Below are 25,425 nucleotides of genomic sequence, written 5' to 3'. Positions count from 1 at the left end.
TGGGCTAACCTGACAGTTAGCCTTTTAGTTAACCTGACAGCCTGTGAGTTAGCATGACAGTTAGCCTGTGAGTTAGCCTGTGAGCTAGCTGAATATTTAGCCTGTAAGCTAGCCTGACAGTTAGCCTTTTAGTTAACCTGACAGTTAGCCTGTGCGTTAGCCTGACAGTTAGCCAGATAGTTAGCCTGACAGCCTGTGAGTTAGCCTGACATTTAGACTGATAGTTGGCCTGTTAGTTAACCTGAGTTAGCCTGATAGTTACCCTGACAGTTAGCCTGTGAGTTAGCCTGACAGTTAGCCTGATAGTTAGCCTGACAGTCTGATAGTTAGCCTGACAGTTAGCATGATAGTTAGCCTGACAGTTAGTCTGATAGCTAGCCTGATAGTTAGCCTGTGCGTTAGCTTGTGCGGTAGGGCAACCCTGATTGGTTCTTTCTGTAAATGATCCATTTAAATAAAAGTTCTCCCTGCATGTAAACGTTCCACCACCAGGATTCACCTGTCATTGTTCTGGGTAAAGCACCTTTGCTGTGTTCTTAGCCCCGCCTACGATGACTGTGATTGGTTTAAGGTAACACAAAGGATCCAGAACATTTTTCCTTCCAGTTGCAGAATAATAATGAGGAACATCAGACCGTTCTACAGGATCGGAGAGAACAGCAGGGACCAGATGTTTCTACACGTCTTTATTTCTGGTGCTACAGGCTGCAGCAGTTACCTGACAGGTGAGCTGCTGAGTCACAAACACATTCAATGATTTTTTGATGATTTCTTGTAAATTCAGTCAAATCAAACAACATAAAAAACAATAAACATCTTTAAAAATCTCTGGCTCTGGATCAAAGTCCGGATCCGTCTTCAGTCTGACTTCTTGTTGCCTGACTTTTTGCGTCGCTGTGACAACGTAGCGATCAATGCCACGTCATCATCGTCATCATCATCATCGTCCACAGAGCTCCGCCTCTTACAGCAGAGATAACACAGAAAGACTCCGATGGACAGAGGGACGCCCAACAGGAAGCAACCGAACAGAGGAGCCTTAGTGAAGATCGGCTGGACGGGCAGAAGACAGACAGTCAGACAGACAATTAGACAGATAGACAGACAGTTAGACAGACAGACAGACAGTCAGACAGACAGCTAGACAGACAGACAGACAGACAGACAGACAGTTAGACAGTCAGACAGACAGACAGACAGTTAGACAGATAGCAAGACAGACAGACAGATAGACAGACAGACAGTTAGACAGACAGACAGACAGATAGTGGATTGATGACATCACTCACCATCAGCGTAACTTTGGTGTCGTAGACAAAGCGTCTGATCCGCTGAGAGACGCCGTTTCCTCCCTGAATCTGAGACACAAGCAGACAGATGGTCAGAGACACAGACGGACAGACAGACAGACAGGTGTCTGGTCTCCAGGTGAGTCTGTCTCACCTCCACGCTCCCGTCCAGGACTCCGTCCATGAAGTCCAGCAGTTGTTGCTCCGTCTCCACGGCGCCCAGCGGCAGGAAGTAGCCATCATTGGACAGGTTGACGATGATGAAGGACGGCAGAATGATGTCACTGATGATGATAAGAACGTTAGTGACTCACAGGTGTCCAATCAGGGAGGTCCAGTCAGGGACATCCAATCAATGACATCCAATCAATGACATTCAATCAGAGACATCCAATCAGAGACATCCAATCAATGACATCAAATCAGAGACATCCAATCAGAGACATCCAATCAATGACATCCAATCAGAGACGCTGGTGAGAAACTAAAGAGACAAACTCACTCCATCACCAGACCGTTAATGTAGCTGCTGTCCTCCATGAAGCCAAAGTAGAAGCTGCTGTAGACAGAAGGAAAGGTGGACAGGTAGACAGGTGGACAGAAGGACAGGTGGACAGAAGGACAGGTGGACAGAACGACAGGTGGACAGAAGGACAGTTGGGCAGAACGACAGGTGGACAGAAGGACAGGTGGACAAAAGGACAGGTAGACAGAAGGACAGGTGGACAGATAGACAAGTGGACGGACAGTTATCTTCAGGTTGTATTTTTGGGTCTTACTCTCAGCAGATGTTGGTGGTAAATATCTCACCTGCGGTAGGTGTCTCTATGCTCTGCAGCCACTCCCTCCACCAGACTCTTACACCTGGACAGGTGGACAGGTAGACAGGTGGACAGGTAGACAGGTATACAGGTGGACAGGTGGACAGGTAGACAGGTAGACAGGTGGACAGGTGGACAGGTAGACAGGTGGACAGGTAGACAGGTGGACAGGTGGACAGGTGGACAGGTAGACAGGTAGACAGGTATACAGGTGGACAGGTGGACAGGTAGACAGGTGGACAGGTGGACAGGTAGACAGGTGGACAGGTAGACAGGTGGACAGGTAGACAGGTAGACAGGTGGACAGGTGGACAGGTAGACAGGTGGACAGGTAGACAGGTAGACAGGTAGACAGGTATACAGGTGGACAGGTGGACAGGTAGACAGGTGGACAGGTAGACATGTAGACAGGTAATAGCCATCATGATGAATGAATGAACCAATGAGCTGATGAATGGATGATGACTGACAGGCGAGGGTTACCTCAGGCTTTGGTCCCACAGGTGTTTCTGCTCCAACATCGCCAACAGCACCAGTTTACCTGCAGGAGAGAGGCGGAGTCACGTCACCTGATCCAATCAGCAGCCTCAGAGTCATCAGAGACTCATTTAGAATTAGAATTAGAATTAGAATGGCTTTATTGTCATTGTCATAGGAAGTGGCATGACAAAAATATAAATAGCTTCCACTGGACGGTGCACAACAACAAGCATTAAGAAATAAAATATCAAAATTAAATAATAGAATCAAATGTACATATATAACAAAACAATATTAAAAAAGACATGTGCAAAGGAGGCCAGATATGTGCAATGTGGGAGGTAGATGAAATGGAATGAGAACCAGTAGAATATGATAAATATGTTAGGAAATTGCACGAAAGCAGCAAAAAGTGACATTGTGCATTCAGGTAGACGGTGTTTGGAGTTCAGGAGTCTGATGGACCATGGATAGAAACTGTTCCTGAGCCTGTTTGTCCTGCATTTTGAGGATCTCAGTCTCTTCCTGATGGCAGCAGACTGAACAGCTTCTGGCCAGGGTGTGTTCTGTCTGCCCAGATCTTTTTCCCTCTGCTGATGCAGCAGGAGGTCGTGATGTTCTCCAGAGGACAGCCGATGATTCTCTCTGCTGTCCTGATAACCTTCTGCAGAACCAGACAGTCACACAGTAGGTCAGCACAGACTCTATGGTGGCCTGATAGAAGGACACCTGCAGTCTCTCCTCCAGGTGGTTCCTCCTCAGCACTCGGAGGAAGTGGAGTCTCTGCTGTGCCTTTTTAACCAGTGCTGCTGTGTTGACTGTCCAGGTGAGGTCCTCAGATAAATGAGTCCCCAGGAACTTGAAGGAGGCCACTCTTTCCACACAAACCCCGTTGATGGACAGTGGAGCACAGACACCCTTATGTCTCCTGAAATCAATGACCATCTCTTTGGTCTTCTTGGTGTTCAGCTCCAGGTTGTTCCTGAAACACCACCCTGCCAGCTCCTGTATTTCCTCCCTGTACGCCGTTTCATGACCCCCCGAGATGAGGACAACCACAGTGGTGTCATCGGCAAACTTAATGATGGTGTTGGAGGGTGGATGGGTGAACAGTCGTACATGTAGAGGGCTACAGGAGGGGGCTCAGCACACAGCCCTGGGGGGAACCAGTGCTGAGTGACAGGGTGGATGAGGGTTAGGGTTAGGACCCTAACCCTAACCCTAGGTGGATGAGTGGAGCTGACCCACGTTCACAACCTGTGGTCAGTTGGTCAAGAAGCTCTTGATCCAGGAGCACATGAGGGGGTCCAAGTCCAGGTCCATCAGCTTCTCCACCAGGATGTCAGGGCTGATGGTGTTGAACACCGAGCTGTAGTCGACGAACAGCATCCTGAGGTAGGTTCCTGGGAGCTCTGGCTCAGGACTGCGTGAAGAGCTGTGGTGATGGTGTCCTCCGTGAACCGGTTTGCCCTGTAGGCAAAATGATGTGGGTCGAAGTTCAGGGGGAGACGGGCTTTAAGGTGCTGGATTGGTTCTCCTCCATTAGACTGAACAAAGACGCATTCATTTAGTCTCATCGGGTGGTTAGAGTCCTGGTTCTGGTTCTGGTTCTGTATGGTTGTGGTTGTGGTTGTGGTTCTGTCTGGTCCTGGTTCTGGTTCCAGTTGGACACTAATCTGTAGAAACAACTGTGTCCTACTCAGAGCTACCTGTGGACAGTGACATCACAGCGTTACCTGAGTCTCCCATGGCGTACAGAGTGTAGCTGTCGATCTGACTGAAGGTTGGGAACCGTTCTGTGTTGATCCACGCCGTCAGGTCACCGTCATGTTCCTCTGAAACGACAGAAACCAACCAATCAGAGACGAGGCTGAGGTGATGTCATTGGCTACAGGTAACACCTCCACTACATCAGCACTGATAGGTTTCAATGGCAAACTCCGGAGGGTTAGCGCCCCCTGCTGTCCACAGTCTGTTTCCATGGAAACAAGCTCCTCATCAACACACAGCCAATAAATTCAATTTTTTCAATTCAATTTTATTTATATAGCGCCAATTACAGTCAAATTGTCTCGAGACGCTTTACAGAACCCATATGCCTGACCCCCACAGCAAGCCAAAAGGCGACAGTGGCAAGGAAAACACCCTTTTAACAGGGAAAAAAACCTCGAGCAGAACCCAGCTCTAATGTGGGGGGACCCATCTGCCTGCTGGCCGGGCGGGTTGAGAGGGACAGAAGAGGTAGAGAGGTAGAGATAGAGGGGTAGAGGTAGAGATAGAGGGATACAGATAGAGGGGTAGAGATAGAGAGGTGGGGGGGTGGGACACAAGGACCATAAAACACAGCCACACATCTGAAGCATCCAGCATCCAGCTCTGGGACCACGGACACTCGGAGAAAGGACACAGAAAGAAACAGAGTGAATGTAATGCAATAATGGTATATATAGTAAATACATAGGTAGTTAGAGAAGGGCTCAGTGCATCAAGAGAGGTTCCCCAGCAGCCTAGGCCTATAGCAGCATAACTAGGGGCAAACTAAAGGGACGTCAAGAGGGGAAGTCAGTTGTGCAAATGAAAACACCAGCTCACCCCCTCAGGGTCCCCCAGTCAGCCCTAACTATAAGCTTTGTCGAAAAGGAAGGTTTTAAGCCTGGTCTTAAAAATAGAGAGGGTGTCCGCCTCCAGAACCCAAACTGGGAGCTGGTTCCACAGGAGAGGTGCCTGATAACTGAAGGCTCTGCCTCCCATTCTACTTTTAGAGATTCTAGGAACAACAAGTAAGCCTGCAGTCTGAGAGCGAAGAGTTCTGCTAGGGTAATATGGTACTATCAGGTCTTTAAGATATGATGGAGATTGGTTGTTAAGAGCTTTATATGTCAGAAGAAGGATTTTGAATTCTATTCTAGATTTAACAGGGAGCCAATGAAGAGAAACCAATATAGGAGAAATATGATCTCTCTTGCTAACTCCCGTCAGTACTCTGGCTGCAGCGTTTTGGATCAGCTGTAGATGTTTCAGAGCGCTATTGGGACAACCTGATAATAAGGAATTACAGTAGTCAAGCCTAGAAGTAACAAATGCATGGACTAGTTTTTCTGCATCACTCTGAGACAGGATGTTCCTGATTTTCACAATATTTCTCAGGTGGAAAAAGGAAGTCCTACAGATTTGTTTTATGTGCGAGTTAAAGGACATGTCCTGGTCAAAGATAACACCGAGGTTCCTCACAGTAGTACTGGAGGCCAATGTAATGCCATCCAGAGTAACTATATGCTTTGAAAGCAATTCTCTAAGATGTTTGGGGCCAAATACAATGACTTCAGTCTTGTCTGAATTTAGTAGTAAGAAATTATAGGTCATCCAGGTCTTTATGTCCTTAAGACAATCTTGCAGTCTAGCTAGCTGATTAGTTTCATTTGGCTTCATAGATAAATACAATTGAGTGTCGTCAGCATAACAATGGAAATTAATACAGTGCTTCCTAATAATGTTGCCTAAGGGAAGCATGTATAATGTGAACAGTATTGGTCCTAAGACAGAACCCTGAGGAACTCCATGATTAACCCTAGTATGCTCAGAAGAGTCATTGTTGACATGCACAAACTGGAACCTGTCTGATAAGTAGGATTTAAACCAGTCCAGTGCTGTCCCTTTAATGCCAATAGAATGTTCTAGTCACTGTAATAAAAGTTTGTGGTCGATTGTATCGAATGCTGCACTAAGGTCCAATAAAATAAGTATAGAGACCAGTCCATTATCTGACGCTATGAGAAGGTCATTAGTAACTTTCACCAGAGCTGTTTCTGTGCTATGATGCACTCTGAAGCCTGACTGAAACTCTTCAAACAGGCTATTCCTTTGTAAATGTTCATATAATTGATTTGCAACTGTTCTTTCCAGAATTTTAGAGAGAAATGGGAGGTTGGAAATTGGTCTATAGTTGGCTAAAACATCTGGATCTAGAGTGGGCTTTTTAAGTAAAGGTTTGATTACAGCAACCTTAAAAGCCTGTGGTACATAACCTGTTACTAGAGAGAGATTAATCAGATCTAACATTGAGGAATTAATTAAAGGTAAAGCCTCCTTGAACAGTCTAGTTGGGATAGGATCTAAAAGACATGTTGATGGTTTGGATGTAGAAACTATTGAAATGAGTTCAGAGAGATGTATGGGGGTGAAAAATTCTAAATATCCATCTGGTCTTACAGCCAATTCTAAAGTATCTGTACTCGATGATACATCTGTGACATTTGTAGGAAGGGCCAGATTAATTTTTTCTCTAATCGTTATAATTTTATTTGTAAAGAAGCTCATGAAGTTGTTACTGCTCAAAGCTAAAGGAATACAAGGTTGAACAGAGCTCTGACTCTTTGTCAGCCTGGCTACAGTGCTGAAGAGAAACCTGGGGTTGTTCTTGTTTTCCTCTATTAAAGATGAATAATATGTTGTCCTGGCATCACCAAGAGCTTTTTCATAAATTACTAGACTATTTTTCCAAGCTACATAAACTTCCTCTAAATTAGTGGAATACCACTTCCTTTCCAGCTTTCGGGACGCCTGCTTTAAAGTCCGCAGCTGGGAATTATACCAAGGAGCAGGTCCTCTCTGAGATAGAACTTTCTTTTTTTACAGGTGCAACACTATCAAGTGTTGTACGCAGTGAGGCTGCAGCATTATTAACAATATAATCCACTTCTGTGGGGGTAAAATTATAATATTTTCCTTCCATTATATCAGTAAGTGGTGCTGGACTAAATAGAGAGGGTATTATTTCCTTAAATTTAGTCACCGAATTGTGAGACAGACATCTACTGTAATGATATTTATTCTTAACTCCTATACAATCTATTGTTGTAAATTGAAATGTTATCAAAAAATGGTCAGAAAGAAGAGGGTTCCGGGGAAATACTGTTAACTGTTTGATTTCTATGCCATAAGTCAGAACGAGGTCAAGGGTATGATTAAAACTATGAGTTGGTTTATTTACATGTTGAGAAAACCCAATTGAGTCTAATATTGAATTAAAAGCAGTCGTAAGGCTGTCACTGTCCACATCAACATGAATGTTGAAGTCACCCACAATAATGACTTTATCTGAGCTGAGCACTAAATCAGATAAAAAGTCTGAGAATTGAGATAAAAACTCAGAGGAAGGAGCAGGAGGACGATATACAACAACAAATAAAACTGGTTTCTGAGCTTTTAAATCTGGATGAGAGAGACTGAGAGTAAGATTTTCAAATGAACTGTAACTAGGTTTAGGTCTCTGGTTCATTTTTAAGCTAGAGAGGTAAATTGCTGCCACTCCTCCTCCTCGGCCCGTGATTCGAGGAACATGACAGTTAGTATGACTAGTAGGAGTTGATTCATTTAGACTAACATATTCTTCCTGCTGCAACCAGGTTTCAGTCAAACAGAACAAATCAATCTGGTTATCAGTTATCAAATCATTTACTAACAGAGATTTAGACGAGAGAGATCTAATATTTAACAGACCACATTTAATTGTCCTGTTTCTTCGCTCAGTTGAAATAGTGGTATTAATTTTAATTAGATTTTTATGGTTACTATGTCTTTTGTTTATTTTTGATTTGCTTAATTTATTGAATTTTGGTGGTCGGGGGACAGACAGTCTCAATAAAGCTAAGTGATTTACTGGAGGGTGACAGCTGAGAGGAAACTGCAGAGAGGTGTGGAAGACTACAACTCTGCATCCTGGTCTGAACTCTGGGTTGTCATGCTTTAGGAGTTCTAATAAGATCAGCCATATTTCTAGAAATGAGAGCTGCACCAGCCAAAGTGGGATGGATGCCGTCTCTCCCAATCAGACCAGGTTTTCCCTAGAAAGAGCTCCAATTGTCTATAAAGCCAACGTCGTTTGCAGTACACCACGTAGACGACCAGCGGCGAAACGATGCCATACGGCTAAACATATCATCGCTTGTCAGATCAGGCAGGGGTCCAGAGAAAACTACGGAGTCCGAAATGGTTTTGGCAAAGTTACACACCGATGCCACACTAACTTTGGTGACCTCCGATTGGCGTAACCGGGTGTCATTACCGCCGACATGAATAACAATCTTACTGTATTTACGATTATCTTTAGCCAGCAGTTTCAAATTTGCTTCTATGTCGCCCGCTCTGGCTCCTGGGAGGCATTTTACTATGGTCGCTGGTGTCGCTAGCTTCACGTTTCTGACTACGGAGCTGCCAATGATCAGAGTTGGTTTCTCAGCGGGTGTGTCATTGAGTGGGGAAAAACGATTAGAAACGTGAAGCGGTTTGTGGTGTGCCGGGACAGCGGGCTTGAGCTTAGGACTACGTTTCCTACGAACTGTCACCCAGCTACCCTGACTTCCCGGCTGCTCGGGAGCTGCTAGGGTACGGCTAGCAGAAGCTACACTAGCAGCTATATTATTGCGGTCCGCACCGGCTAAGGGAGCCTGGCTAACAGCTAGCGGGGTGTTTTCCATGGTGCGGAGCCGCGCTTCCAATTCAGAGAGCCTCGCCTCCAAAGCTACAAACAGACTGCATTTATTACAGGTATCATTATCACTAAAGGAGGCAGAGGAGTAACTAAACATGTGACACACTGAGCAGGAAAGAGAAGGAGAGGAAGAGGGAGAAGCCATGCTAACTGCTAAGTGCTAGGCTAGCGGACAGAGATAACAGATTAACTTAGAATTAAGTACTGAGAGGGTGCGTGAAGAAAACGAGTGTATGTTACGATTCAAATATTACCGCTACACACAGATTTAATGAATATCAAATTAGATGGAGTGGATAAGCTACAACAGTCACAGAACACAACACAGCGCTACAACAGGAAGTGACGCAATACGCTCACCGTAACGTCAGACGTCAGCAGGTTTAATATCTGCAGGTGTTTAATAACAAGTTTAATATCTCACCGCTGTATGTGAAGTAAGTCCCGTCTTTAAAAACCACCACAGCCGGCAGAGACGCCAAAGACACCGCCTGAAACACACAAACTACAGTCTGAAACACACAAACTACAGTCTGAAACACACAAACTACAGCCTGAAACACACAAGCTACAGCCTGAAACACAAACTACAGCCTGAAACGCACAAACTACAGCCTGAAATGCACAAACTATAGCCTGAAACACAAACTACAGCCTGAAACACACAAGCTACAGCCTGAAACACACAAACTACAGCCTGAAACACACAAGCTACAGCCTGAAACACAAACTACAGCCTGAAACGCACAAGCTACAGCCTGAAACACACAAACTACAGCCTGAAACACACAAGCTACAGCCTGAAACACACAAACTACAGCCTGAAACACACGAACTACAGCCTGAAACACACAAGCTACAGCCTGAAACACACAAACTACAGCCTGAAACACACAAACTACAGCCTGAAACGCACAAACTACAGCCTGAAACGCACAAACTACAGCCTGAAACACACGCTGATGTTCTCAGACCTTGGGTAGAACGTCTCTGGTGGCAGAGAAGAAGTAGGTTCCAATGATCAGAGTCTCTGCTGCTGATGTGTAGTTTGTCTGAAAACACACATTAGGTCAGCGTGTGTGTGTGTGTGTGTGTGTGTGTGTAGGTGTAGGTGTGTGTGTGTGTGTGTGTGTGTGTGTGTGTGTGTGTGTGTGTGTGTGTGTGTGTGTGTGTGCGTGCGTGTGCATGTGCGTGTGTCTGTGTGTGTGTGTGTTGTATGTGTGTGTGTGTATGTTGTGTGTGTGTTGTATGTGTGTGCGCGTGTGTTGTGTGTGTATGTTGTGTGTGTGTTGTATGTGTGTGTGTGTGTGTGTTTGTGTGTGTTGTATGTGTGTTGTATGTGTGTATGTGTGTTGTATGTGTGCGTGTGTGTGTGTGTGTGTGTGTTGTATGTGTGTTGTATGTGTGAGTCTGTGAGTGTGTGTGTGTGGGTGTGTGTTGTGTTGTATGTGTCTGTGTGCGTGTGTGTGTGTTGTGTGCGCGTGTGTGTGTTGTGTGAGTGTGTGTGTGTGTGTTGTGTGTGTGTGTTGTGTGCGCGTGTGTGTTGTGTGAGTGTGTGTGTGTTGTGTGTGTGTGTGTTGTGTGTGAGTGTGTGTGTGTGTGTGAGTGTTGTGTGAATGTGTGTGTGTGTGAGTGTGTGTGTGTGTTGTGTGTTGTGTGTGCGTGTGTTGTGTGTGCGCGTGTGTGTGTGTGGTGTGTGTGTGTGTTGTGTGCGCGTGTGTGTGTTCTGTGAGTGTGTGTGTGTGTCTGTGTGTGTGTGTGTGTGTGTGTGTGTGTGTGTGTGTGTGTGTGTACCTTCAGCTGTGACGTGGCGCCGACGTAAACGAACATGACATCATGGCGGCTCATTGCATGCTGGAAGAGCTGCAGACTGGTCAGAGATCGAATCAGCGGCCTGAATGACACGACAAACACTGACTGTGACATAATTGTGACATTACTGTGACATCACTGTGATGTTCTGTTCAGTGGTATTGCAGCGTTTCAATGTCAGCTGTCTGGACTCACCCTGCGACTCGATCAGCAAAGTCCATGATTCCATCTTTAGTTCTTGGTCCTAAATAATTATATGTCACATCTTTCTTTAACCTGGAGACCAAAAACACCTGTTAGAACATCTGTATAGTCTGTAACATCTGCAGAATAATCTGTAGTAGAATAAACTGTAACACCTGCAGAATAAACTGTAACACCGGCAGAATAAACTGTAACACCTACAGAATAAACTGTAACACCTGCAGAATAAACTGTAACACCGGCAGAATAAACTGTAACACCTACAGAATAAACTGTAACACCTGTAGAATAAACTGTAACACCTGCAGAATAAACTGTAACACCTACAGAATAAACTGTCACATATGCAGAATAAACCGTAACACCTACAGAATAAACTGTAACACCTACAGAATAAACTGTAGCACCTGCAGAATAAACTGTAACAGAATAAACTGTAACATTTACAGAATAAACTGTAACACCTGCAGAATAAACTGTAACACCTGCAGAATAAACTGTAACACCTGCAGAATAAACTGTAACAGAATAAACTGTAACATTTACAGAATAAACTGTAACACCTGTAGAATAAACTGTAACACCTGCAGAATAAACTGTAACACCTACAGAATAAACTGTAACACCTACAGAATAAACTGTAGCACCTGCAGAATAAACTGTAACACCTGCAGAATAAACTGTAACACCTACAGAATAAACTGTAACACCTGCAGAATAAACTGTAACACCTACAGAATAACTCTACCTATGAAAACAGATTTCTAAAGTAAAACAAGACACTTTCTGCGATGTCACCGTGACACATACATGAGTATGGCAGGGTAACCTCTGATCCGGAACTCTTTGGCCAAACCTGTGACGAGAAACAACATGAGCAGCGACCCTCAGAGGTCTGATGTCACGTCTGCTCTGATTGGCTGGCAGTCACTGACCGGGGCTGGCGGTGGCGTCTGATTTGCCGACTTGGATCGGAGACCCGAGACTCCTGAGTTCTGATCCAATCTGGTGCCACACAGGATCCAGCTGTTTACAGAATGTACACCAGGGGGCGTAGAACTGCAGCGAGACACGGAACAGCAGGGTGAACGTAGTATACAGAGTACACAGTACACAGTACACAGTACACAGAGTACACAGTACACAGTATACAGAGTACACAGTACACAGTACACAGTATACAGTACACAGAGTACACAGTACACAGTACACAGTATACAGAGTACACAGTACACAGTACACAGAGTACACAGTACACAGTACACAGAGTACACAGTACACAGTACACAGAATACACAGAGTACACAGTACACAGAGTACACAGTACACAAAGTACACAGTTCACAGAGTACACAGTACACAGAGTACACAGTATACAGAGTACACAGTACACAGAGTACACAGTACACAAAGTACACAGTCCACAGAGTACACAGTACACGCAGTACACAGTACACAGTACACAGAGTACACAGTACACAGTACACAGAGTACACAGTACACAGCGTACACAGTACACGCAGTACACAGTACACAGTATATAGTACACAGTAAACGCAGTACACAGTATACAGTACACAGTACACAGTATATAGTACACAGTAAACGCAGTACACAGTATACAGTACACAGTACACACAGTACACAGTACACAGTATATAGTACACAGTACACGCAGTACACAGTACACAGTACACACAGTACACAGTATATAGTACACAGTACACACAGTACACAGTACACACAGTACACAGTACACAGTATATAGTACACAGTACACGCAGTACACAGTACACAGAGTACCCAGGCGTACCTTGATGAGCCAGATGTCTTCGGCTCCTTTTCTTTCCATGAAGCTGAAACCAATCAGTCACATTGGTTACTGTTCTTGATCTTCAGTCTGATCTGAACATAGGACTGAATTAGTTTTTACTCACGAGTCATCGAGCTCCTCCACGAAGGCGGACGCCGACACAAACAGCAGCACTGGAGTAAACAAACAAATAATCGGTGAAGCTGCTGTTTCCTGGTTCTTCTCCAGGTTCCTCCTGATCTTTGCTGATGTTTCTGCTCTCTGATGATAAACTGTCCTAGTCTGGACCTCCTGACTCAGCGGCTACTTGCTCTGCTGCTGTGGAGCTTCAGGCAGCTGAAGAAGACCATGTGCTGCTGCTAAAAGCTCTGGGAGAAGCTGTTTAAACTACAGAGGAGAGTTTTCTGTGGAGCTGACTGACCTCAGATCTGCTCATCAGTTAGATGAGTTGCAATAAGCAGCAGACTGAAGCTTAATCCATCAGATCTGAAATCAGCAGAACCACAGGAAACAGAACCTGAACCTTCAATGAGCTGAGAGCAGAAGAACAAAGAGATGGAACTTTTCTGTGTGGAGTTAAAGCTGAACTTTATTCCAGGAGAAGGTGGACGTACCTGTGAGCAGCGTGGAGCTCCTTCTGTCCAACATGTTGACTGGATTAACCACGGAGCTAATCTGACGGATTAACGGACCTCATTCAACCCACTCAAACTTTATTCACAGCTGCTTCACATGAACAGCAGAACATATGGCTGAGATTAAAGCTGCAGGGTGACAAATGTGAGCAGCAGGGGGCAGCGAACACACACACGATCAATATGTTTGATCAGGTATCGATCAGTCCAACTCTCAGGACTCATTCACCAGGAAACCAGATGAGAGGATCATTTATTAACATCCACGTGAGCTGCAGGCTGGTCAATGAATCAGAAACTCATCAATAAATCAGAAATTATCAATAAATCATAAATTCATCAATAAATCAGACACTCATCAATAAATCAGGAGTGTCAATAAATCGGCAATAAATTATGAATACCTGTCAATAAGTCAACCATTATTTAATTCAAACTGAAAAAAACTTTACTTGAAACATCAGAAGGAGAAAAATAAAGTTTGTTCTGAACTTTATTAACAAAAAGAAATCAATCGATCAATCAGTCTTCAGCTTTGCTTCATAAATCCGCTGCCTTAGATGCTGATTGGTGCCAATAATCAATCAATAACTCTAAAGCAGGTCTGAGCTCCAGGATCAGCAGTGATGTCATCACCAGCTGTTTTCTCTCCGTCCAATCAAATCCTTCTTTCTTCTTCTTTGGTGGTGCAGCCGTAGGGGGCGGGGCCACGTGCATGAGAGCGGGTCATGTGATGAGGGGCGGGGACAGGTGAGCAGCAGGTGTCAGAGAGGGACCAGCAGAGCTTTAGTCTCCATCATGGCGCCCCCATCAGGCTGCAGGGAGGAAGGGGCGGAGCTTGTGGGCTCAGTCATGACGTCGGCAGATGGCTGCCGGCTGAAAGCGGCTGATCCTGAACTGGACCCGTCAGCTTCGCTCTCCGTCCAGCAGGACTCGCTGTCGGATGCTGAGGACAGTCGGCTCCTCCCCCAGCGGCCGTCGGTCCGGACGGTGGCGAGGCCGACTCCCGGTGAGTCGGTGAGTGTCGTGCGGTGAGATGACATGGCGCTGGAGCTGAGTGATGAGCGCAGGTCTTTCTCCTGCAGCTGCAGCACGGCACGCAGCAGCGGCACGCGGCGGCCGATGGCGGCACGGTACTTGGGATGCGTGATGGCGTAGATGATGGGGTTGTGGATGGCGGAGGCCTTGGCGACGACGGCGGGAACAGAGTTCATGTATGGAGTCAGCAGGTGGGCGTAGCCGGCGGTGGCGGTCAGAGCCACGGCAGAATACGGCGACCAGGACACCACGAAAAGCACGATCACTCCCAGAGCCACTTTGGCCAGCCGCCACTCGCCACGCAGACGCTCGTACGCCCTGTTGGTCTGTCGACCGCTCAGCCGTTCCACCTCTTGGCTCGCTCGCTGCACCGCCCGGAAGATGGCCAGGTAGCATCCGGCGATGACGGCGAGCGGCAGGAAGAAGACGAAGGCGAACAGCAGGACGGTGTAGGCACGCACGGCGGTCGTGAAGCTCATGTAGTCCCAGCTGCAGGATGTTTGCAAGCCTTCGGGGACATAGGCGCTCCACCCGAAGAACGGCGGCAGACTCCAGCCCAGCGAGTACAGCCACACCCCCGCCACCACCACCAGCACCCACCGCTGACTCGCCCCGCCGAGCGCCAGTGGCCGCGTGATGGCGAGGCAGCGGTCCGCTGCGATGGCCGTCAGCGTCATCATGGATGCAAAACCGAACAGAGCGCCGCAGAAGGCGTAGAGCTCGCAGGCCAGTTCTCCGAACACCCAGCGGCGGTGCAGGCTCGCCACAAAGAACACCGGAGACTGTGTCAGAGACATCAGGAAGTCAGCGGCCGCCAGGTTGACCACCAGCAGGTTGCTAGGTGACTGCAGTGTCCGACTGCAGCAGAACACGTAGATGACCAGAGCGTTTCCCAGCATGCCCGTCACCCCGACAGACAGGATGACGGAGCCAATGATGTAGTGGGCGTGGTCAGGGACGTCCACAGTAGGGAACAGGTGAGGCTGCAGGTAGGAGCTGTGTGTGGGGGCGTGGCCAAGCAGGTGGACCAGCTGAGACGTCCTGATGTGGAGATGATGAGCGCTGCAGTTTCCACCCAGAGAGCAGAGAGACGGTGTCCGGCTGGCGTGGACGAGGCTCATTGCTGGCGGCTGGTTCTCGGTCGGTTCTTGGTTGGTTCTCGGTTGGTTCTCGGCTGGTTCTCGGCTTGTTCTCGGCTGGTTCTCACTGTGCGGTCGCTCTGCGGTTGCTCTGCAGTCGCTCTGTCCTGCTGCAGCTCTTTACGTGAGGCTGATCAATGGATGACGGAGGACTATTGAACAATGATCCATTAACTCCATGCACTCAGGGTTCGTCAACATCTGCTCCAGATGTGACCTCGTTGCTGCAGGTTAATGAGCTTTTAGCTCAGAACTTCAGAGAAAATGGGGTCAGATGTGTTTGTTTCCTGTCCGAGTCCTAAATACACTGAAATAAGGTCATCGGGCCAAACACTGACAAACAGACCTTTATTTTCCAGGTTCATGTTCGTCAGACTTCAGACCATCAGGAGGTGAAGACAGTCCAGATATTTCCAGCCGTCACTGAAACTGGAGCAATGAGCCACATTAAATCTGTAACAGTGTTTAATGTGGAGTTTTATTTTCCATGTTTTCATCAGTTCAATACAAAGATTCACTGATTATAATAATTAACCAATGGATGGACTGTGTTCAGAGTTGGACAAATGTTGGACAGAAGTTGGACAGATGTTAGATGTTGGAGAGATAATAGACAGATGTTGAACAGATACTGGACAGACGTTGGACAGATGTTAGATGTTGGAGAGATATTAGACAGATGTTGGACAGATGTTGCACAGATGTTAGACAGAAATTGGACAGATATTAGACAGATGTTGGGCAGATGTTGGACAGAAGTTGGACAGATGTTGGACAGTTGTTGGATAAATGTTGGAAAATGTTGGGCATGTGGACAGATGTTGAACACATATTAGACAGATGTTGGACAGATTTTAGACAGAGGTTGGACAGATGTTGGACAGATACTAGACAGATGTTAGACAGATGTTGGACAGATGTTGCACAGATATTAGACAGACGTTGGACAGATATTAGACAGATGTTGGACAGATGTTGGAAAGATATTAGACAGATATTAGACAGATGTTGGACAGATATTCGACAGATTTTAGACAGATGTTGGGCAGACATTAGACAGATGTTGGACAGATGTGGAGCAGCGGAAACTAACTTGTCCACACAGAGACCAGTTTAATCTCCCACAATGTACCAGGAGTCCATCAGTCCATCCACTGATCAATCAATCGATCGATGGATGAGGTGAGTGTCACCATGATGACTGTCCTCGACAGTATCAGTCCAGGATGTCTGTCTCCTGCATCCAGGTGAGCAGCAGGTGATGCATCAGGGGGGCGGGGCCGTGTTTCGCCTGAAACGCCGCCTCTTCATCAATTGACCCATCCTCCCTGTGAAACCACGGAGAAGGTGAGGAGAGACGGACGGATGGCAGAGCTGCAGACAGACTTCAGTCCCGACACTCGGTCTGAGACACAACAAACAAACAAACAAGCAAACAAACAAACATTTACTGTCTGGTAAACAACACCAAAAACAAACAATAGAAAACAAATATTTACCACTGGGTAAGCAAAATGGTAAACAAACCACAATCAACAACAAAACAAACTGTAAACAACCGGTAAACTGAACAGCAAATAAACAAAAACAAAACAAAGCAAACAAAATACTGAACAAGACAATAAACAACAAGTAAACTAAACACGTAAACATTTACTGTTGGGTAAAGAAGATAGTAACAACAAAACACAGTAAACAAACAACTGGTAAATAACACAATAAAAGTGTTAAGGTCAGAACGTACCCGGACGTACCTGAACGTACCTGAATGTACCTGAACGTACCTGAACGTATCAGAACGTACCTGAACATACCTGAATGTACCTGAACGTACCTGAATGTACCTGGACGTATCAGAACTTACCTGAACGTACCTGAATGTACCTGAACATACCTGGACGTATCAGAATGTACCTGAATGTACCTGGACGTATTAGAACATACCTCGACGTATCAGAACGTACCTGGACGTACCTGAACGTACCTGAATGTACCTGAACGTACCTGGATGTATCAGAACGTACTTGAACGTACCTGAACGTACCTAAATGTACTTGAATGAACTTGAATGTACCTGAATGTATCAGAACGTACCTGAACGTACCTGAATGTACCTGAATGTATCAGAGCATACCTGGATGTACCTGAATGTACCTGAATGTATCAGAGCATACCTGGATGTACGTGAACGTACCTGGATTTACCTGAATGTATCAGAGCGTACCTGGATGTACCTGAACGTACCTGAACATACATGAACATGACACATGGAGACACATACAGCGATGACATAAACTTGGAATTGATTGACAGCTCACCGCCGGCCTGTGGGGTCGTCTGATTGGATCGGGACTTCCTGTGTGGGTGGGGTCAAGTCAAACAGGATGGTCTCGCTGTTGGCCAGACAGAAGCCATTGGATGTCATCACCTCTGGACAAGAGACAGAAGCAAATGGCTGGTTAACACCACCAGATGTTTGATGGTCCTCGTCCCCAAATCTAGGCAGACATGTCCTCCCCCTGAGGACGTCTCCACCTCCAGGTAAACATGTCCTCCCTCTGAGGATGTCTCCACCTCCTGGACGTCTCCACCTCCAGATAAACACGTCCTCCCTCTGAGGACATCTCCGCCTCCAGGTAAACATGTCCTCCCTCTGAGGACGTCGCCACCTCCTGGACATCTCCACCTCCAGATAAACATGTCCTCCCTCTGGGGATGTCTCCACCTTCAGGTAAACATGTCCTCCCTCTGAGGACGTCTCAACCTCCAGGTAAACATGTCCTGATCATTTCATATTCAGTATCAGTCCATCATTGCCATCAATAACTGATGATTAATAATAGAAACCCCGTGTTTTATTGGTTGTTCTACTACAGACTGATCCATGAGGTGCTGGAATGAACGCAGGAGGTCATTAAAGCTTCCAGAAGGGATCATCATGGTTCCCCTCTGCCAGATAAACTCCCATAATGCTCTCTGAGGAGACCTCCTACCATGGTTGCTACAGTAAGACAGGAAGAGGCTCCACCTGGTGGGACATCCAGGTACTACAGCTGATCTACAATACTTTAAATGTGTAAAATCTTGGAGAAACGGATCAGCAGGTATTAAATACTAAATGATTAAAAATGGATCAAGGCAAAATGAACTTTTCATCACTAACATTCAGTGTCTGCTATTGTTAAATCTCATTTCAGTAACATTTAGACCGACATCAAACACGTCAAGAACATGACAGTTCCTCCTCAGGAGTTGTTGTCATGGTGCCCACTGCTGCTAAACTCCCACAAAACAACAACACTCTCTGCTTTAACACGACATGATAACAACATCCTCTGGTCTCTACAGCATTAAACAGGAAGAGGCTCCACCTGGTGGAACAACCAGGACCTACGTCTGATCTACATCTACTGACATCATGGTGAGAAAACAGGTTTACTGCAGTACATCCTACCATCTAGTACTACACCCTACCCTCTAGTACTACATCCTACCATCTAGTACTACATCCTACTCTCTAGTACTACATCCTACCATCTAGTATTACAACCTACCCTCTAGTACTACATCCTACCATCTAGTACTACATCCTACCATCTAGTACTACATCCTACCCTCTAGTACTACATTCTACCATCTAGTAGTACATTCTGCCATCTAGTACTACATCCTACCCTCTAGTACTACATCCTACCATCTAGTACTACATCCTACCCTCTAGTACTACATCCTACCATCTAGTACTACATCCTACCCTCTAGTACTACATTTAGACAGAGTTCTACTGGATCTTTATTATGAGGTTCCACCTACAGAACATTGAGGAACAGACTGGATCCAGGCATGTTCCTGAGAATAAACGTCTGGATGAGAAGATCAACCAGCTGAAGAACCAGAGGAGATGGAACTGACCTGACAACGTCACCGGACTCTGGAAGACTCGGACCTCCTGAATCTCCGCCATCAAGATCTGGACCTCCTCCTGCTTGAACATCTGGACCTCGTCCTCTCTGAACATCTGGACCTCCTCCTGCTTGAACATCTGGACCTCATTCTCTCTAAACATCTGGACCTCCTGCTGCTGTTTGAAGGTCTGGACGTCCTCCTCTCTGAAGGTCTGCACCTCCTCCGGTCTGAACATCTGAACCTCCTGTTGCTCAAAGGTCTGCACCTCCACGTGTCTGAACATCTGGGATTCCTGTTGCTCAAAAGTCTGGATCTCCTCTTGTTTGAAAGTCTGGACCTCCTCCTCCTGCTTGAAGGTCTGCACCTCCTCCTGCTGTTTGAAGGTCTGGACCTCCTCCTGCTGTTTGAAGGTCTGGACCTCCTCCTGCTGTTTGAAGGTCTGCACCTCCTCCTTTCCAAAGGTCACATCTACAGCAGCTGGCTCCATGAACAGCATCTGGTCGTCACGCTGATGAAACAGAGGTGGCCATCAGCAGCTGTCCAGATGCTGCTCTGTCCTCAGAAGCTGGTGTGGCCTCCTCAGACGAAGGAGTTGGACTGAAGCCGTGATCCCAGCTGGATGTAGGTCAGGTCAGATTTAGAGCTGAGACCCTCCTCTAAGCTGTGAGCTGCTCTCTGATCTTCTGGATGATGACAGGTCAACCTGAAGGCGATTCAACATGTTCTCACCTTCTGAAGGACAACAGTCATCAGGGTTCCTCTGCTCTCCAACTATCTGTAGAAAGTTTAGTCTGAACAACATCTCAGGAACCATGAAAGACGCTGATCATGTCCTTGATTGTTTCACGTTTCATCTCAGCCACAATCCAAGACTATTTCAGATCCTGAGTCTGAACCAGTTTCTCTCAACTAATGTTCTCCTCATTGTTCTCTGGAGGTTCTTAGTCATCCAGGTCCTGTTAATGGTAGGAACTTCAGGAGAAACCAGCTGGAGGATGGAAGATGTTTCTAGAAACATCTTCCATCAGTTGGTTTCTCCTGAAGCTCCTACCATCTCCTCATCCTGTAGATGTTTTTCTATCTCCATGTTTCCTCTCTACTCTGCTCATCATCTGTAGATGTTTCTTCATGCTGGATGGATCTCCAACAACCTTCTCCTCTGTTCTCTGTTTCTGCTGAATTTCAGATGGTGGCGCGCACAGACGCAGCGGCTCGGAGCTCCCGACTCTTTTTTTTTTTTTACTTTATTTATCCAGTAGCTTTGGTTTTCCTCATGATCATTTCTAACAGGTTTAGGAACATTTACAATCAACACTTCTGCTCAAGTTCATGCCTTTTCAGACAGTTTAGAAGTCATTTTTGCACTTTTTTTGCACAGATTTATCATTGTCATTTGGGTCCTTTCATGATGATTTTGTCATTTTGTGTCTCATTTTTTTACATTTTGTGTGTTTGTGGTCATTTTTTCTATCTTGTTGTTGTTTTGTGTCTCATTTTGTGTCATTTTCTCTTGTGTTTTCCTTTTTTAGTCATTTTTTGGTCTCCTTTTTGTCGTTTTGTGTTTTTTGTTATTTTCTGTCTTGTGTAGTGTCTCATTTGTCAGTTTGTCATTTTGTCTTGTTTTTTTGTTGTTTTGTGTCACATTTCTGTTGCTTACTTCCTGTTTTATGGCGTTCTGTCTCATTTTTGTCATTTTGAGTCTAATTTGTGTCATTTTATGTCTTGCTTCTGTCACTTTGTCCTGTTTTTTGCCCTTTTGTGTCACTTTTTGGTCTCATTTTTGTCCTTTTGCGTGTTAGTTGGGTCATTTTATTTCTCATTTTTTACGTTTTATGTCTTGTTTCTGTCATTTTGTGTCTCTTATTCAATTCAATTCAATTCAATTTTATTTATATAGCACCAATTACAGTCAAATTGTCTCGAGACGCTTTACAGAACCCATATGCCTGAACCCCCAGAGCAGCCCTAAGGAGACAGTGGCAGGAAAACACCCTTTTAACAGGGAAAAAAACCTCGAGCAGAACCTGGCTCTAATGTGGGGGAACCATCTGCTGCTGGCCGGACGGGCTGAGAGGGACAGAAGAGGTAGAAAGGTAGAGATAGAGGTAGGGATAGAGAGGTGGGGGGTGGGACACAAGGACCATGAAACACAACCACACATCTGAAGCATCCAGCTCTGGGACCAGGGACACTCGGAGAAAGGACACAGGGAGAAACAGAGTGAGTGTAATGCAATAATGGTATATATAGTAAATACATAGGTAGTTAGAGAAGGGTTCAGTGCATCAAGAGAGGTTCCCCAGCAGCCTAGGCCTATAGCAGCATAACTAGGGGCAAACTAAAGGGACGTCAAGAGGGGAAGTCAGTTTTGCCAATGAAAACACCAGCTCACCCCGTCAGGGTCACCCAGTCAGCCCTAACTATAAGCTTTGTCAAAGAGGAAGGTTTTAAGCCTGGTCTTAAAATTAGAGAGGGTGTCCGCCTCCAGAACCCAAACTGGGAGCTGGTTCCACAGGAGAGGAGCTGATAACTGAAGGCTCTGCCTCCCATTCTACTTTTAGAGATTCTAGGAACAACAAGTAAGGCTGCAGTCTGAGCGAAGAGTTCTGCTAGGATAATATGGTACTATCAGGTCTTTAAGATATGATGGAGATTGGTTGTTAAGAGCTTTATATGTCAGAAGAAGGATTTTGAATTCTATTCTAGATTTAACAGGAAGCCAATGAAGAGAAACCAATATAGGAGAAATATGATCTCTCTTGCTAACTCCCGTCAGTACTCTGGCTGCAGCGTTTTGGATCAGCTGTAGATGTTTCAGAGAGCTATTGGGACAACCTGATAATAAGGAATTACAGTAGTCAAGCCTAGAAGTAACAAATGCATGGACTAGTTTTTCTGCATCACTCTGAGACAGGATGTTCCTGATTTTCACAATATTTCTCAGGTGGAAAAAGGAAGTCCTACAGATTTGTTTTATGTGTGAGTTAAAGGACATGTCCTGGTCAAAGATAACACCAAGGTTCCTCACAGTAGTACTGGAGGCCAATGTAATGCCATCCAGAGTAACTATATGCTTTGAAAGCAATTCTCTAAGATGTTTGGGGCCAAATACAATGACTTCAGTCTTGTCTGAATTTAGTAGTAAGAAATTATAGGTCATCCAGGTCTTTATGTCCTTAAGACAATCTTGCAGTCTAGCTAGCTGATTAGTTTCATTTGGCTTCATAGATAAATACAATTGAGTGTCGTCAGCATAACAATGGAAATTAATACAGTGCTTCCTAATAATATTGCCTAAGGGAAGCATGTATAATGTGAACAGTATTGGTCCTAAGACAGAACCCTGAGGAACTCCATGATTAACCCTAGTATGCTCAGAAGAGTCATTGTTGACATGCACAAACTGGAACCTGTCTGATAAGTAGGATTTAAACCAGTCCAGTGCTGTCCCTTTAATGCCAATAGAATGTTCTAGTCACTGTAATAAAAGTTTGTGGTCGATTGTATCGAATGCTGCACTAAGGTCCAATAAAATAAGTATAGAGACCAGTCCATTATATGACGCTATGAGAAGGTCATTAGTAACTTTCACCAGAGCTGTTTCTGTGCTATGATGCACTCTGAAGCCTGACTGAAACTCTTCAAACAAGCTATTCCTTTGTAAATGTTCACATAATTGATTTGCAACTGTTCTTTCCAGAATTTTGGAGAGAAATGGGAGGTTGGAAATTGGTCTATAGTTGGCTAAAACATGTGGATCTAGAGTGGGCTTTTTAAGTAAAGGTTTGATTACAGCAACCTTAAAAGCCTGTGGTACATAGCCTGTTACTAGAGAGAGATTAATCAGATCTAACATTGAGGAATTAATTAAAGGTAAAGCCTCCTTGAACAGTCCAGTTGGGATAGGATCTAAAAGACATGTGGATGGTTTGGATGTAGAAACTATTGAAATTAGTTCAGAGAGATGTATGGGAGTGAAAAATTCTAAATATCCATCTGGTCTTACAGCCAATTCTAAAGTATCTGTACTCGATGATACATCTGTGACATTTGTAGGAAGGGCCAGATTAATTTTTTCTCTAATCGTTATAATTTTATTTGTAAAGAAGCTCATGAAGTTGTTACTGCTCAAAGCTAAAGGAATACAAGGTTGAACAGAGGTCTGACCCTTTGTCAGCCTGGCTACATTGATGTTCTTCTATCTCCGTGTTTCCTCTCTACTCTGCTCATCATCTGTAGATGTTCCTCCATGCTGGATGGATCTCCAACTACCTGCTCCTCTGGTCTATGTTTCTGCTGCATTTATTTTAGTCTCTCTGAGGAAACACTGCCTGCAGTTCAACCTGAAACTCTCTGAATGTTTTGGTCTCAGCTGAGTGGGTCCGGGAGAACCAGAACCAGGAGGAATGTTCTGGTTCTGGTTCTCCAGGATCTGATGAAACACTTTTGTGAATAAGACATGTAGAATAAAGTGTCTCCACCTGGTAGCTGCTCGGCTGAACACGTGTCTGAAGGTTCATCTGCTCTCCTTCATCCCTTCATCCTCCTGAACTCTGCACATGATCAGCAGCTCCAGCGTTCAGCTTCCTGTTTCACTCGTCGAGGATTAAACTGATCCAGCAACTAATAAATGAGATCAGGGCTGGTTACCGGCGTGTTGCCATGGAGACGCTGTGGGTTAGTTAAACTGGTTCAGGGTGTGGGAGAGATTATCCTCTACAAGCTGATTAACCTCAGAGGGGCGGGGTCAGCAGGTCCACCAATCAGCTGTTTAGACTGTTGATTACCACAAACAGCAACACAGGCAGGAAATGACATCATTACTGTTTGTTCAAGTCAACCACGTCTGCAAAAAGTTCCTCAGAACCACCAGGTTCTTTATTAATGATCAGAGTTCTACCTTCATACTGGAAATATCTCCAGAGTTCCAGGTCCTTGAAGTCCATAGAGGAGAACGTCCCCTGGAGAAAGTTCTAGAGTAGACCTAGAGTTCTAGAGTAGTCTACTCTAGAACTTTCTCAAGTTGTCGGTAGGTCTACTCTAGAATTTTCTCCAGGGGACGTTCTCCTTTCCTGCTTCCAGTCTTTCAGTTTAGTCTCTGTGGTGTTTAAAGAAAATGTGTAGTTGTAAGAAAACCAGGATGCATTGTTAAATGTCAATTTGGGTTTAAGGTTGAGCGTTGTTACTCATAACCACCACAAGAGGGCAGTAATGCACCCTGGCGTGTTCTGCGTGCGACAATGTAGCCGGACAAGAGAAGGAGAGGTGTCATGAAGGCGGCACGATATAGACGTTAATAAACGAAAAGCCGCTGTTTGCAAACCCGCTCCTTTCTCCCGTCGTTTTTCCCCTTTGAGCCAACTTCCACTACATCTGTTATAAACACAACAGTCTCACTTAGAACATTCCAGGTCCTTGAAGTCTGTAGAGGTGGGTCCAGATTTATCACTTTTTAATGGACTTTTTCCATCATTTCTGATCCTCAGAACTTCATCAGTCCAGCAGATAGAACCATGACATTTAGGAGGAACAACACATCTGAGTTCTGGTAAAAACTGACACTGGATCAGTTTAAATCATCCAGGTGTCACAGTCTGAAGACCATCCAGATTTGACCAATTCTGGACAACTTTTGAGTCATTTAGGACACATTTCAGGTCCTTTTGAACATTTTTGAAATCATTTGGGGAAATACTGAGTCTATTTTTAAGTTTTTTGTCATTATTTGGACAAATTTTCATAATTTTGGTACAATTTAGTGTAATTTTGGATGTCTTTTGTCATTTTGAACAATTTTT

General features: G+C 45.2%; 3 protein-coding genes across 5 annotated transcripts; all 3 read right to left on the bottom strand.

Moving 5' to 3' along the window:
* Positions 1-671: 671 nt before the first annotated feature.
* LOC129349932 (protein disulfide-isomerase TMX3-like) lies at positions 672-13,592 on the bottom strand. 2 transcript variants are annotated; one of them, XM_055014812.1, is made up of 16 exons: positions 13,524-13,592; positions 13,034-13,082; positions 12,910-12,952; positions 12,032-12,155; positions 11,907-11,952; positions 11,088-11,168; positions 10,875-10,974; positions 10,055-10,132; positions 9,505-9,571; positions 4,327-4,425; positions 2,594-2,651; positions 2,100-2,153; positions 1,792-1,845; positions 1,444-1,573; positions 1,290-1,358; positions 672-1,053 (listed from the first exon to the last, which is right to left on the bottom strand). In XM_055014812.1, exons 1-16 carry the CDS (start codon positions 13,555-13,557, stop codon positions 859-861), a joined length of 1,281 nt encoding a protein of 426 aa, XP_054870787.1. In that variant the 5' UTR covers positions 13,558-13,592; the 3' UTR covers positions 672-858. The 2 variants fall into 2 exon arrangements, with proteins under 2 accessions (XP_054870787.1, XP_054870786.1); XM_055014811.1 differs by having other exon boundaries at positions 1,792-1,848; positions 13,524-13,591.
* A 26-nt stretch (positions 13,593-13,618) lies between these two features.
* On the bottom strand, positions 13,619-16,052 carry opn4.1 (opsin 4.1). The gene has a single exon (XM_023270585.3). It carries the CDS (start codon positions 15,701-15,703, stop codon positions 14,309-14,311), a length of 1,395 nt encoding a protein of 464 aa, XP_023126353.3. The 5' UTR covers positions 15,704-16,052; the 3' UTR covers positions 13,619-14,308.
* Positions 16,053-16,177: 125 nt separating this feature from the next.
* On the bottom strand, positions 16,178-24,496 carry LOC129347262 (trichohyalin-like). 2 transcript variants are annotated; one of them, XM_055014814.1, is made up of 3 exons: positions 19,634-24,496; positions 18,040-18,151; positions 16,178-17,049 (listed from the first exon to the last, which is right to left on the bottom strand). In XM_055014814.1, exons 1-3 carry the CDS (start codon positions 20,121-20,123, stop codon positions 16,938-16,940), a joined length of 714 nt encoding a protein of 237 aa, XP_054870789.1. In that variant the 5' UTR covers positions 20,124-24,496; the 3' UTR covers positions 16,178-16,937. The 2 variants fall into 2 exon arrangements, with proteins under 2 accessions (XP_054870789.1, XP_054870788.1); XM_055014813.1 differs by having other exon boundaries at positions 16,178-17,126; positions 19,634-24,495.
* Between the last annotated feature and the right edge of the window lie 929 nt (positions 24,497-25,425).

The sequence above is a fragment of the Amphiprion ocellaris genome, chromosome 10 (assembly GCF_022539595.1).
Source record: "Amphiprion ocellaris isolate individual 3 ecotype Okinawa chromosome 10, ASM2253959v1, whole genome shotgun sequence".
NCBI lineage: Eukaryota > Metazoa > Chordata > Actinopteri > Pomacentridae > Amphiprion > Amphiprion ocellaris.
Note: the sequence above shows the minus strand (reverse complement) of the source record. Positions and strands in the feature narration are given on the sequence as shown.

Bases quoted from the DNA above. Each gene is read 5' to 3' on its own strand.
- opn4.1 (XM_023270585.3), bottom strand. From the start codon at position 15,703: ATGAGCCTCGTCCACGCCAGCCGGACACCGTCTCTCTGCTCTCTGGGT.
- LOC129347262 (XM_055014813.1), bottom strand. From the start codon at position 20,123: ATGCTGTTCATGGAGCCAGCTGCTGTAGATGTGACCTTTGGAAAGGAG. The intron at 18,152-19,633 runs GTCAGTTCCATC...TCTCTTGTCCAG, and splicing joins GAGTCCGGTGACGTTGTCAG to AGGTGATGACATCCAATGGC. The intron at 17,127-18,039 runs GTGAGCTGTCAA...GTTGTGTCTCAG, and splicing joins GACGACCCCACAGGCCGGCG to ACCGAGTGTCGGGACTGAAG.
- LOC129349932 (XM_055014811.1), bottom strand. From the start codon at position 13,557: ATGTTGGACAGAAGGAGCTCCACGCTGCTCACAG. The intron at 12,156-12,909 runs GTACGCCTGGGT...GTCTCGCTGCAG, and splicing joins AAGACATCTGGCTCATCAAG to TTCTACGCCCCCTGGTGTAC. The intron at 1,054-1,289 runs GTGAGTGATGTC...CTGCCCGTCCAG, and splicing joins ACACCAAAGTTACGCTGATG to CCGATCTTCACTAAGGCTCC.